At 47.9% G+C, this 14,343-nt stretch overlaps 1 protein-coding gene across 1 annotated transcript in view; it reads right to left on the bottom strand.

Moving 5' to 3' along the window:
* Positions 1-14,343, bottom strand: part of PAPPA (pappalysin 1) — a 70,290-nt gene that overhangs the window by 25,012 nt on the left and 30,935 nt on the right. Inside the window, 4 exon segments of the mRNA XM_087707615.1 lie at positions 2,236-2,362; positions 2,364-2,396; positions 8,350-8,560; positions 11,235-11,418. Of these exon segments, the coding sequence (XP_087563741.1) occupies positions 2,236-2,362; positions 2,364-2,396; positions 8,350-8,560; positions 11,235-11,418 (555 nt within the window).

The raw sequence follows: 14,343 nt of genomic DNA, 5'->3' as shown, positions 1-14,343 counted from the left end.
TCTGTATACCACTTACAGAGGGCTGTAAAAGCACTGTAAATCTGTATATAAGTCTAAGGGCTACTGCTATCATTATTGTTCTTCCTCCCCCCCCCTTAATTCCTTCCTTCTTTCTTTCTTTCTCTTTCTTTCTTTCTTTCTTTCTTTCTTCTTTCCTTCCTTCTTTCTCTTTCTTTTTTCCTTTCTTCCCTTCCTTTCCTTCCTTCCATCCCATCCATGGTATGCAGTGATTAGAATGTGCCGAAGTGGCCCAGTGGTTAGAGTGCAGTACTGCAGGCTACTTCAGCTGACTGCTAGCTGAGTTCAGCAGTTCAAATCTCACCAGGCTCAAGGTTGACTAAAGCCTCCCGTCCTTCCGAGGTGGGTAAAGTGAGGACTGAGATTGTTTGGGGTGGGGGGGCAAGAGGCCGGCTCTGTCAACCGCTTAGAGAGGGCTGTAAAAGCACTATAGTCTAACTGCAGTTGCTTTCATGCAGGAGAACTAAGCAGCATCCAAAAGAAGGAAAAATGGTTTCCTTCCCTTTGTAAATGGTTACAAATGGTTAAATGACCGATATTTGAGGTTAGAGGAATGGATTCATGTGAAATACTGATTACATGAGAAAGAAAAACCAATGAGTGAATGTTTTGATGGTGGTGTAATCAATACTAACGTCATGGAAGTTAGTATATGTTGTAATAATGTTTGATATTATCACATATTTGTTTTTATATTACCACATATTTGTTTTTAATAAACTGTGTTTCCCCGAAAATAAGACCGGGTCTTATTTTCTTTTGAACCCCGAAATAAGCGCTTGGCCTTTTTTGGGGGGAGGTCTTATTATTTTTGAGGTGCAGGAGGCAGCGAGTGTGGTCACATGGCTACTGCTGTGTTGCAATATTTTCGGGGAGGGCTTACTTCAGCGCATGCGCTCAAGAGCCCCATTGGGCTTATTATCCGGGGAGGTCTTATTTTCAGGGAAACAGAGTATACGATTATAATAACTATGATGATGTTTGTATGTTAACACCTTGGAAACCTAGAAAACACACTGCTCAACATAGAAATGGAATGCCTGATATAAAACAATAAAAAATATTTAACCCAAAAAAAGAAGGAAAAGGAAGGGATCCAGGAACTTAGTTCAACATCTTCATCACCACACCATACCACGCTACAGAAACAGGGGAATGACGGAGGGTGAAATCATCACCCTCTTCACGGCAAGGCAGAATGAATTCTGTTATCTCCAGTTCAACTGGAAAAGCTTTTTTTTTTAAATTGGGGAATGAAACTTTTTTTTTAACAGGAGTTTGCAACTGGAGATGGTAGGGATTGAACTTGTTATGCTACAAATAGATGGCCCTCATGTTCTTGGTCAAATGGGCGGGATTAAATATGGACGTGGCCCTGTGTTAATCCACCTGACTCCTCCGTGTCTTAACTGGTTACAAAATGGGCCACTGTAGGTTTCAGGCAGGGGGTGTAGGAGATGAGCTTGAGGGAGGGGTCAAATACGTCATTAGTCTTGAGTCCCTTCATCCTCCATAGGAGATCTAAGGGCAAACCCACCTTGAATTCCATTGACTGCCAATTAGCCTTAAAGGGAGTCTTCTGAACTTGGTAGTTTCCCCACAGATGTTTCATTACCCAAATGACGTAATGTCATCAGTGCAAACCCCTTCTAGGGGTACTGATGTTGTTGCCTAGTTGGGTAAGGAAACATCTGCAAGAAAACAAGCAAGCTCAGAGAGCACCAAGGAACCCACAGTCCTCCACCTCCTCCTCCTCCTCCTCTTCCTCCTTTCTCAAATCCCAGGGTCTTCTAGCACTGATGATGTCACCTAGTTGAGTTATGAAACATCTGCAAGAAAACAGCACCAAGGACCCCGTAGTCTTCCTCCTCCTCCTCTTCCCCCCTCCACCCACTACCTTCTAACACTGGTGATGTTACCTAGTTGGGTAAGGAAACATCTGCAAGAAAACAACCCAGCTCAAGTATCACCACAGACCACCCATTTCAGTTCCAAGCTACAAACGTCCTCCTTTAATCTGCCTTTATCATTAGTAGCTCAGATTCTTTTAGAGAGTGTTAGCCTGCAATACATTTGTATTCATTTCGGCCACCTGCGCTCCTGATTTCCTGTGCTTGACAGGTAGAAGAGACAAGGTGTGTGTGTGTGTGTGTGTGTGTGTGTGTGTGTGTGTGTGTGTGTACCCTTCCTGCCCAGCAATCGCTCCACAGAACTCACCGATTGAAGGTCTTCGCCTTGGCACTTAATCTGACACACACTGTCGAACTGGAAACCGTTGGTGCAATGGTACAGCCCGTGAAACTTGGAAGGGGGAGGATCGCAGGTCACAGGGATGCAGGCACCTTCCATCTTGGGCACACTGAATCTTAAATGTCCTCCTTCCATAGATGGAGAGAGAGAGAGAGAGAGAGAGAGAGAGAGAGGGAGGGAGGGAGGGAGGGAGGGAGGGAGGGAGAGGGAAAGAGGGAGAAATGAGAGAGAGGGAGATGGAGAGAGGGGGAGGGAGAGGGAGAGGAGAGAGAAAAAGAGATAGATAGAGAGAGGGGGGAGAGAGGGAGAGGGAGAGAGGGGGGAGGGAGAGAAGGAGAGAGAAAAGAGAGATAGAGAGAGAGGGGGAGAGAGGGAGAGGGAGAGAGGGAGAGAGGGAGAAAGGAGAGGGAGGGGAGAGGAGAGAGAGGGAGGGAGAGGGAGAGAGGGAGAGAGAAAAAGAGATAGATGGAGAGGGAGAGGAGAGAGAGAGGGAGAGAGAGAGGAGGGAGAGGGAGAGAGGGAGAGAGAGAGGGGAGAGAGAGAAAGAGAGAAAATAGATGATTAGGACATTGGAGGCTAAACTGTATGATAAATGGTTGATGGTGGAAACTAAACAAGCAGAGGACCAATCTAGAACTAAGGAGAAATTTCCTGACAATGAGGACAATTAACCAGTGGAACAGCTTCCCTCCAGACGTTGTGAATGCTCCAACACTGAAAGTTTTAAAGAAGATGTTGGAGAGCCATTTGTCTGAAGTGGTGTAGGGGGTTTCTGCCTAAGCAGGGGGTTGGCTAGAAGACCTCCAAGTCCCACAACTCTGTTATCATTATCCATTCTATTCTATTCCATTCTACTTTACTCTTTCCTATTCTATTCTATTCTATTCTATTCTATTATTCTATTTTTTCTTATTCTATTCCCTTCCAGCTCTGTTATTCTGTTACTTCGGTTATAAGGTGTCGCATACAGAGCAAATCATATGTCACTTACACCAGGATTCATCAATTTGTTCATCATTCTAAACCAGTGTTTCTCAACCTTGGCACTTGAAGATGTCTGGACTTCAACTCCCATTCGCTGGCTGGGGAATTCTGGGAGTTGAAGTCCAGACATCTTCAAGTAGCCAAGGTTGAGAAACACTGTTCTAAACCCAGATTTCTGGTTTAAGATGGCATTGTCTCTTCCCAGCAGCTGAATCCCCTGCTTATGTTTTAGGCTTTTTCAATTTTTTTCCCCAATGTCTATTTATTTCTCTCCCACCTTTATTATTTTTATAAATAACTCAAGGCAGTGAACCTATCCAACATACTTTCCAAAGCAGGACAAGAAGCAATCGGTGGAAACTAATCAAGGAGAGAAGCAACTTAGAACTAAGGAGAAATCTCCGGGACAGTTAGAACAATTAATCAGTGGAACAGAGTTGCCTCCGGAAGTTGTGAATGCTCCAACACTGGAGGCTTTTAAAGAAGAGATTGGATAACCATTTGTCTGAAATGGTATTGGTAGGGGGAGTTGGACTAGAAGACCTCCAAGGTCCCCTTCCAACTCTGTGAATACTGGTTAGGGATCAAGATCACCAACACTTCCCCTTCTTTTCAGTTTGCTGTTTATTGGTGTGCCACGCAAGAAGCCATCCATGTTTGCAGAAGGAGATACACAAACACACTCAGGCTAAAGGGCCCCTTTCGGGAAGGGTGGGGAGAGGGGAAAAACCAAATTGAAATAAGTCCCTCTGCATTCAAGCAGACGGGGACGGCAGCCAAGGAAAGGAGGGAGGAAAGCAATGGCACATCTAGATAGTAGACTATTTATTTGTTTGTTTGTTTGTTTGTTTGTTTACTTATTTATTTATTTATTTATTTATTTGTTTATTTATTTATTTATTTATTTATTTATTTATTTATTTATTTATTTATATTTATTTATTTATTTATTTATTTATTTATTTATTTATTTGGTCTTGTATGCCGCCCACTCCCGGAGGACTCCCGGCGGCTCACAAAAGACAAGGGAAAGGGGGGAACGAGACAAAGACACATATTAAAAACAAAACCAACATTCACAATTTCCATGGAGGTAAATGCTTCTCAGCCCCCCCCCCCCGCCTGCTGGAACAGCCAGGGCTTGTGGCTTTGCGTAAGGCCGGGAGGGTTAGTAAGGGTCCGGATCTCAACAGGGTGCTCGTTCCAGAGGGCCCGGAGCTGCAACAGAGAAGGCTCTCCCCGGGGAGTCACCAGCCAATATTGGCTGGCAGATGGAATCCGGAGGAGACCCAACCTGTGCGATCTAATTGGTCTGAGAGAGGTAATCGGCAGGAGGTGGTCTCTCAGGTACCCAGGTCCGATGCCATGTAAGGCTTTATAGGTAGCGACCAGCACCTTGAAGCGGATTCGGAGACTAATAGGTAGCCAGTGCTAGACTAAAAAGCAGAGACATCACCCTGCCAACAAAAGTGCCTACAGAAGAACAGTTGTGGGAATTGGGTATGTCTAGTCTAGTGAAAAGAAGGATCAGGGGTGACATGATAGCTGAGTTCCGCTATTTGAGGGGCTGCCACAAAGAAGTTGACTTGAAACTCAACATTAAGAAAACTAAGATCATGGCATCTGGACTTCTCAATTCCTGGCAAATCGAAGGGGAAGAAATGGAGGTAGTGACAGGTTTTAACTTTCTGGGCTCCAAGATCACCGCAGATGGGGACGGTAGCCAAGAAATGAAAAGAGGCTTGCCCCCGGGGAGGAAAGCTACGGCAAATCTAGACAGCAGAAATAAAAAGCAGAGACATCAACCTGCCAATCAAAAGTGTGTCTAGTCAAGGCTGTGGTTTTTCCCAGTTGCAATAGATGGCTGTGAAGGTTGGACCATAAGGAAGGCTGAGCACCAAAGAATGGAGGCCTTTGAACTCTGGTGCTGGAGAAGACTCCTGCATTGAGTCCCCTTGGACTGCAAGACCATCCAACCGGTCAGTCCTAGAGGAGATCAACCCTGACTGCTCTCTAGAAGGCCAGATCCTGAAGAGGAAACTCAAAGACTTTGGACACCTAATGAGAAGGAAGAAAGACTCCCTGGAGAAGAGCCTCATGATGGGAAGGATGGAGGGCAAAAGAAGAAGAAGGGGATGGCAGAGAAGGAGGAGACTGGATGGAGTCACCGGAGCTTAAATGGACTCCAGAGGATGGGAGAGGACAGGAAGGCCTGGAGGAATGTTGTCCATGGGGTCAAGATGGATCAGACACGACTTCTCAACAAACAACAACATTCATCCAAAATCTTCAAGTGATTTGTGGCCAAGAAAGTGCTTGAAGGTTTTGGCTTGTTTTTTTCCTTAATGTGGCGGTGTGTGGTTCCTCCCCCATCCCTCCCCTCCCTCCCCCTCCAAGCCATAAAAAGAGAAGTAGGATAGTGAGAAAGTTTTCCCACCGAGGTTCAAAGGGGGCTCCCCAGGTTGCGATACCAAAGGGCCTTTTCCAAAAGGAGGCGGGTGGCCCCAAAGCTGGCGGTCGGGGAATGAAAGGACATAGAAATGCAGAGCAGGAGTGAACTTAACTGCCTTCTTTCTTTCTCTTTTAAATGAGGAGGAGGTCTCCCAAAGGGGAGACCCATTAAACACCATTCCGTTTAAGCCCTTCTGAGAAAGAAAGAAAGAAAGAAAGAAAGAAAGAGAAAGAAAGAAAGAAAGAAAGAAGGGGGAAAAAACCTGCCAGCTGTCCCTTTTTTTTGTAGTGGAGATTTTTTTCAAAAAGGGGGGATTTGAGCAGCCCCGATTAAAGAATCAGAGTAGTCCGATATAAACTCCACTGCTCCCATTAACACTTCCCCGTCCGGTGAGCTGGCGATGGCTTTTTCTCACTTTCTGTAAGCTTTCTTTGCAAATTGCAAAGGCAAGAGATGGAAAGAAGTGGAGTTTACAGAGCTGGGACAGGCAGGGATGGTGGGGGGATGGGGGAGTACAGAGAAGAGAAACCAGGATGATGATGGGACTGGAGGCTAAAACATATGATGAATGGTTGCAGGAAACTGGGCATGGCTAGTCTAGGGAAGAGAAGGACCAGGGGAGACAGGATAGCAGCCTTCCAAAATTTGAGGAGCTGGGGGGCTGGACTAGATGGCCTGCAAGGTACCTTCAAACTCTGTTAAATTGAATCTATCTAAGATGATCAAAGACCTGGAGACTAAAACATATGAAGAACGGTTGCAAGAACTGGGCATGGCTAATTTAGTGATGAGAAGGACCAGGAAAGACAGGATAGCATCTTCCAATATTTGAGGGGCTGCCACAGAGAGGAGGGGGGCAAGCTATTCTCCAAAGCACCCGAAGGAATAATGGATGGAACTGACCAAGCAGAGATTCAACCTAGAAATGAGAAATTTTCTAGCAGTGAAATCAACCAACCCATGGAACAGAAGTTGCCTTCAAATGTTGTGGGAGCTTCATCCCTGGAGGCTTTCAAGAAGAGGCTGGGCTGCCATCTGTCAGAAATGATGTAGGGCCTCCTGCTTGGGTGCGGGGGTTAGACTAGATGACCTACAAGTTCCCTTCCAACTCTGTTAATCTGTAAAGGATATTGAGACTCTGGAAAGAACGCAGAGAAGACCAACCAGGATGATTAGGAGACTGGAGACTAAAACATACGATGAACGGTTGCAGGAGCTGGGCATGGCTGGTCTAGGGAAGAGAAGGACCAGGGGAGACAGGATTACAGTCTTTCAATATTTGAGGGGCTGCCACAGAGAGGAAGGAGGCAAGCTATTTTCCAAAGGACCCAAAGGAATAATGGATGGAAACGGAGAGAGATTCAACTTAGAAATAAGGAGAAAGTTTCTGACAGTGAGAGCAATCGACCCATGGAACAGAAGTTGCCTTCAAAAGTTGTGGGAGCTTCATCACTGGAAGCTCTCAAGAAGACACTGGACTGCCATCTCTCTAGTTTCCAAACGCAGGGCAAGGCAACTATAAGAGACTCTGTGCCAAGGGTCTCTCTTGGCACAGAGTCTCTTATAGTCACAAACAGAACTTTCCATGCTTGAAACGACTAAAGGAACAAATTGTTTCCTGCAAAAGCCCCCTCCCCAGTCGTTTCTCTTTTGCCTCCTCTGGGAGAGGCCGATCACCTCCAAGGTGTGGCTATACTCCCAAGTCGACCCTGCTTTCTTAGTTGCCCTTTCGCTCCTCTTTTATTCCCTCTGGGAGGGGCCATTCACTGTCCACCTGTGGCCTTACTCCCAAGTCGACCCCTGTTCTTTAACTGTTCCCTTCATCTGGCAGCTCTGCGCATGCACACACTGGGAACAGGCTCCAGCTGTTCTTCTGCCTCACTGCTGTCCAACTCCCTCTCTGCCTCTGATGCTTTCCTCAGCCCCCAGGATTGGCCCATTGTTCCTCCCCAACCTCCTCACTGTCCGACTCTGCTGACAGCTCTGCTGGCCACCGGTGGGCCACAATAGTGTCCAAAAATCTGGATGTTCTGACCAAGGCTTCCCAAGAGCAGGAAGCAAACTCCTGGTCCCGACAAAAACCCCTTTTATTAATTGAGTGTGAATTCTGCTCCTTCACATCCAGCAGAGTCTTTCAAGGGAGGATTTACAGTCACAGACCTTATCTGGCTTGGAGAGCTGCCAGGTCGATATCTGCAAAACTTGATAAGGAGCCTCGGAGAGTCATGAACCAATTAAGCCAACTAACGGTCTCCTGCAAACTCCACTCGCCTTTTGCTCCTCTTTTATTCCCTCTGGACGGGGCCATTCACCGTCCACCTGTGGCCTTACTGCCAAATCGACCCCTGTTCTTTAGCTGTTCCCTTCGTCTCACAACTCTGCACCTGCGCATACTGGGAACAGGCTCCAGCTGTTCTTCTGCCCCACTGATCTCCAACTCTGAACGCAGCTGATAACTATCAGACGGCCCTGGCCCCCTCTCTGCCTCTGACACAGAGCCCTCATCCGAGCCTTCCCCAGACTCCAGGACTGGCCCATCTTCCTCCCCAACCTCATCACTGTCTGAATCTACTACCAGCTCCGCAACAGTGTCCAAAAACCGACATACAGATGAATGCAAAGATCCTTGAAGAGATGCCACCTACTTCCTTCCTTTCTGTGAAGGGCCACCAACGTGGTAGCCTGGCCTGCACTTATACTTGCAGAAGGAGCCCACTTTGTGCTTCTGAAGGCGGCAGCGGCCAGTTTGAAGGTCAGCGTTGTCAATCAAAGGAGGCGCCTTGCACATCAGCTCACAGAGAGCTTCCGGGAAGGACCACAGCCCGTCTTCCAAGCACGTCAAACGGTTATTGCTTCCTGGGAAAGACGGAGGGGGGGGGAACCCCACAACAATGTCAGATGGGTGCAAGCGGTTATCAATACTGCTGGGCCGGGAGAAAATAAATCAATAAAAAGGGGGTATTTGGGGTTCCATCCCTCCCACATTGCTTGCAGAGGGAACAGGAAAGAAAGTCGCAAGTGTCGGCTCTTATTTCTCCTGCCTGGTTCCATCTTTCGCTGGCCTTGCTGTGCTTTCCGAAGGAAAGGTTTGTTTGTTTTTTAATTCAGCTGGCTTTTTAAGGCCAAGGAGCAAGGACTGGAGGGTATGGGTTTTGTGTGTGTGTGTGTGTGTGTGAGAGAGAGAGAGAGGGGGGGGGGAAGGGACAGAGACAGAGAGAAAGAGGTAGACAGACAGAAAGGGAGGGAGACAGAGAGAGAGAAATAAAGAGAGGGGGAGAGAGAGGGGGAGAGAAGGGGGGAGAAAGTGAAAGAAAGAAAGAGAGAGACAGACAGAGACAGAGAGACACACAGATAGGGAGGGAGGGAGGGAGAGAGAGGGAGAGAGAAGGAGAGAGAGAGAGAGAGAGAGAGAGAAACAGAGAGAGGGGGGAGACAGAGGGAGAGACAGAGACAGGGCAAGAAAGTGAAAGAAATATACACAGACCCACAGAGGCAGACAGAGAGACAGACAGAGAGAAAGAGAGAGACACACACAGAGAAAGACACACACACAGAGAGACAGACAGAAAGGGAGGGAGACAGAGAGAGAGAAAAATAAAGAGAGAGAGAGGAGGAGGAGAGAGAAGGGGGTGAAAGTGAAAGAAAGACACACACACAGAGAGAGAAAGAGAGACACACAGATAGGGAGGGCGGGAGATAGAGAGAGGGAGAGAGAAGGAAAAAGACACACACACACACACACACAGAGAGAGAGAAACAGAGAGGGGGAGAGAGAGATAGAGGGAGAGACAGACACAGAGAGAGGGGAAGAAAGTGAAAGAAAGATACACAGACACACAGAGACAGACAGACAGACAGACAGAGAGTGAAAGACACACACAAACACACACACACACACACACACACACACACAGAGAGAGAGAGAGATGCTTCTAGCTTAAAACAATAAAGGAAGCTTTAAACCCATCAAAAGAATTTTTAAAGCATCCCAGAAACATCCCATAAGCTATTTTCCAAAGCACCTGAAGGCCAGACAAGAAATAATAATGGATGGAAAGTGACCAAGGAGGAATTTCCTGATGGTGAGAGCAATCAACCCATGGAACAGAAGTTCCCTTCAGAAGTTGTGGGAGCTTCATCCCTGGAAGCTTTCAAGAAGAGACCAGGCTGCCATCCGTCAGAAATGGTATAAGGTCTCCTGCTTGGGCAGGGGGTTGGACTAGATGACCTACAAGGTACCTTCCAGCTCTATTCTGATTGATGGATTCAACCTAGGAAGTGATTCTTGGTTTCTCTCCCTACATTTGATATGGTAGCACTATAGCTGTGGCTCCCTTGTTCTCCATCTTTTTCACTTGGGCTTCCTGGAGCCAAGGTTAGCCAAAACAACTGGGGATGTAACCTTTGAGTAAACCTACAACAGATTGCATTGCAAATTCATGTCTCGGGGTCTCTCTCGCAGAAGATCGGCAAGGAGGACCCTCCATGATCCATGATTTTTAAGAGAGAATGCTCAAGAAACCCTTCTGAATCCAGAACGGGAGTTTCAGGCAGAAGGGAAACAACGTTGAGATGTTTCTGCCTGCTTCTGAGCTGTTGAGGTATTCTTGGACTCTTCTCAACGCTCCTTCCCTGTGCCAGCTTCTCTGCTTTCTCCAGTCTGACTCACCGAGTAGGTCCACCACAGTCCAGTATGGATGAGCTCATGCTTGTTTCGGCAGGGTGATGAACTGTGACATTAAGAAACAGTGGCTGGTCTGACATTGGGGATTGGATGTGGAGTGAGTCATCCCCGGCTCGGGCCCCAACATGCAGCTCACGGACGGAACAGTATTAGTCACACCCCACTGATTCAGCACTCAGAATTGCCTTCTCCTTCAATCAGGATAGTATCAGGTCTCCCATCTTGAAGGAGAAGGGGAAGTGGGAAGGAGGAGGAGAAAGGAGAAGGAGGAGGAGAAGAAAGGAGAAAGGAGAAAGGAGAAAAAGGAGAGGAGGAGGAGAAAGGAGGAGGAAGAGAAGGAGAAGGAGAAAGGAGGAGGAGGAGAAGGAGAAAAGAGGAGGAAGAGGAGGAGGAGGAGGAGGAGAAAAGAGAAGGAGGAGAAGGAGGAGAAGAAGAAAGGAGAAAGGAGAAAAAAGAGGAGGAGGAGGAGGAGGAGGAGGAGGAGGAGGAGGAGGAGGAGGAGGAGGAGGAGGAGGAGGAGGAGGAGAGGGACAGTGGTGATGGTTTAGGATCAATTCAAACTTTATCAGGCAATCTCCTTCTTCTCCTTTTCCTTCTCCTTTTCCTTCTCCTTCAACTAGGATACTATAAGGTTTCCTGTCTTGAAGGAGAAGGAAGCATTTCCTCTCTTGTCTTCTGGTGCAGACTGGACAGCCCTTTGTCTACAAGGGCGTAGGGTCTCCTGCTTCAGCGGGGGGGTTGGACTGGAAGACCTCCAAGGTCCCTTCCAATTCTGTTATTCTCCAGGCACTTCAAAAGCACCACACACATTCCAGTCGACCCAACTCCCCCTCCTTGAGAACCTACCTTTCAGTTGAGCAGGAGGCTTGCAGGTGAAGGAGCATTTCTTGCCAAAGGTGGTCCCTTCGCTGCAGTTGAAAGTCGCCGGGTAGACATGATGTTGGTCTGGGATCTTGCAGTCAACGGGCTCACAGGAGACTCGCTTGTTCCATTCCCCATCCAGGCAGGTCATGGTGGTGCTGGCTTCCCACTGAAAGAAGGGGAAAGGGGGTTCATGAAGTCAGGACTTCCCTTGTCCCATCTCCCACCAGGGACTGGCATCCTGGAATAGCTCTTGATCTTCTCCCTGGCCCAACGGAGCCGTCTCCAAATTCCTCTTTCACAACGAAGGGGGGGAGCTCTTAGTAGACCCCGAGGAGGGCTTCCAAAGAATGCACTGTAGATGCATCTGTAGACCATCTACAGCTCCATGGTAACCCTGGCCTGGCAGTGATGCCCCCATCACATCTGGAGTTGGAGGTTGGAAAACATCTCCGGAAGGGTTCCCATGGGGCACTCCAGGTTGGGAGCGCTTAACACAGCCTTGGCAGTTCTTGAGGGACTCTGGACGTTACAGTGGGACTGAAAAAGTGACTTATGACCATTTTTTTCTACACTTACAACGGTTGCAGCATCAACAGGCTCATATTTATGACAATTGTCAGTCAATAACTTTGGTTGTCTTCCTCCTCTCTCCCTTCCTTCTCTCTCTTCCCCTTTCCCTTTCTCTTTCTCCCTTTCTTTTTCTCTCTCTTCCCTTCCTTTTCTTTCTCTCCCTCCTTCCTTTTCTCTCTCTTCTTTCCCCCCTCTCCCTTACTTCTCTCTCTATCCCTTCCCCCTCTCTCTTCCTTACCCCCTCTCTCTTCCTGCCTTTTTCATTCCTCCCTTCTTCCTTCTCCTCTTTCTTCCCCCTCCCTTCTCTCTTCCTTCCTTCTCTCTTCCTTCCTTCTCCCTCCCTCTTCCTTTCCTCTCTCTCCCTTTTTTCTATTCTCTCTCTCCCTTCCCTCTCCCTTCCTCCTTTCCCTCTCTCTCTCCATTCCCTCTCTTTCTCCCTTTCCTTCCCTCTCTCCCTTCCCTCTCATTCTCCCTTTCCTTCTCTCTCTCTCTTACTTCCTTTCCTTTCTCTCTCTCCTTCCTCCCCCCTTCCTTCTCTCTCTTACTCTTCCTTCCCTTTCTCTCTCTTCCTTCCCCCTCTCTCCCCATGCCCTTTTCACTCCTCCCTTCTTCCTCCTTCCTCTCTTTCTCCCTTTCCTTCCCTCTCTCCCTTCCCTCTCATTCTCCTTTTCCTTCTCTCTCTATCTTCATTCCTTTCTCCCCCTCCTTCCTTTTGTCTCTCTTCCTTCCCCCTCTCTCCCCCCCTCTCCCTTCCTTCTTTCTCTCCCTTTCTCTCTCTTCCCCCACCACAGTGCAAATCTCTCTCATCATCCCGATTTCAGGAAAAGATGGAGCCTTTTGCAAACCATCAGCAATGGAAAACCTCCAGTGTACTCCACGGGTACGCTGATAGCACCGAGTCGGTTGCCAAATTAAGATTTGCGCCTGCACACAAATATCTTTGCAACTTGGGCGCACATAACACACAGACAAAATAATTGGGGGAAACTATCTGATTCTTCTTTCTCCTTTTTCCTGAAAAACTCTGGATTCTTTTCAGCTTTAAAGAGCACCACAAGAGAGAGAAACAAGCAAGCCATTCGGGCTTGGGTGGGGTCTCTCTCTCTCTGTGTCTGTGTGTGTGTGTGCGTGTGTAGGGGAGGGGAGGGCAGGTTGGAGAAGGAGAAGAGACAGCCAACTTTCTCCTCTGGAAGAGAAAGGAGCCAGTCAGTGCTGGGGCCGTGTTAGGGTAGAAAGAAACCTCATGCAACAGAGGCCCAGATGGTGGAATTTGCTCTTCTAAATTGAGAAAACTCAACATGTCTCTCCCCATTTCTTGCGGGAAGACGCCATGCTTCTGCTCACCCTCTCCCTGACATAGATGTGGTCTCTGCTAGCTGCCATAACCCTAATTTAGATGGTGATAGCAGGGTCAAAGGCATCTGACAGAGACTTTCCCCAAAGACATCCTAACAAACAGTCTCTTTTCGGGGAGTGAGATCCCCCCCCCTGCTTCTCCTTCTAAGTTTAGTTCTCCTCTCCCGCCCGGGAGTTTTTACGGTGTATTTATTCGCCGTGCTCAAAGCAAAAGGGGAGGGACAGCTCGGCTTAAGTCCCTCGGTATTTCCTTGGCTTAAAGTCAGGGATAGGAAGAACGGTTGCAGGCACTGGGTCTTCCTAGTTTAGAGAAAAGAAGGACCAGTCGGGGACAGGAGAGCAGTTTCCCAATATTGGGAATATTGGGAATATTGGCGCAGTGGTCAGAGTGCGGTACTGCAGGCTACTTCTGCCGACTGCCGGCTGACTACAATTTGGCAATTCAAATCTCACCAGGCTCAAAGTTGACTCAGCCTCCCGTCCTTCCGAGGTGGGTCAAATGAGGACACAGACTGTTGGGGGCAAGAGGCTGACTCTATAAACCGCTTAGAGAGGGCTGTAAAGCATTGTAAAGCGGTATATAAGTCTAAGTGCTATTGCTATTTGAGGGGCTGCCACAAAGAAGTGAGGGGATCGACGTATTTTCCAAAGCACCTGAAGGCAGAACTAGAAGCGATGGATGGAAACTAATCAAGGAGAGAAGCAACTTGGAATTAAGGAGAAACTTCCTAACAGTGAGGACCAACCAGTGGAATGGCTTGCCTTCACATGTTGTGGGCGCGTCATCGCTGGAGGTTTTTAAGAAGAGACTGGACAGTCACTTATCTGATATAGTGTAGGGTCTCCTGCTTGAGCAGTGGGTTGGACTAGAAGACCTCCAAGGTCCCTTCCAACCCTGTTATTCTATGATTTGTGTTATCACTGCTGCCTCCCTGCAACCCCATAGCTAAGAAAGACCTCGATTTCTAGCATCGCATCTCCCATCAGAGTCACCTTGGGGTGAGATGGGTAACAGTAAAGGTTCCCCTCGCACATCTGTGCTAGTCGTTCCCAACTCTAGGGGGCGGTGCTCATCTCCGTTTCAAAGCCGAAGAGCCAGCGCTGGATGAAGATGTCTCCGTGGTCATGTGGCCAGCATGACTCAAAGCCAAAGGCACACGGAAGG

Source organism: Thamnophis sirtalis, unplaced genomic scaffold (genome assembly GCF_051295495.1).
Source record: "Thamnophis sirtalis isolate CommonGarterSnake01/CBP01778 unplaced genomic scaffold, rThaSir2_p1.2 scaffold_2, whole genome shotgun sequence".
Lineage (NCBI taxonomy): Eukaryota > Metazoa > Chordata > Lepidosauria > Squamata > Natricidae > Thamnophis > Thamnophis sirtalis.
This window is presented reverse-complemented; position numbering and strand designations above follow the sequence as displayed.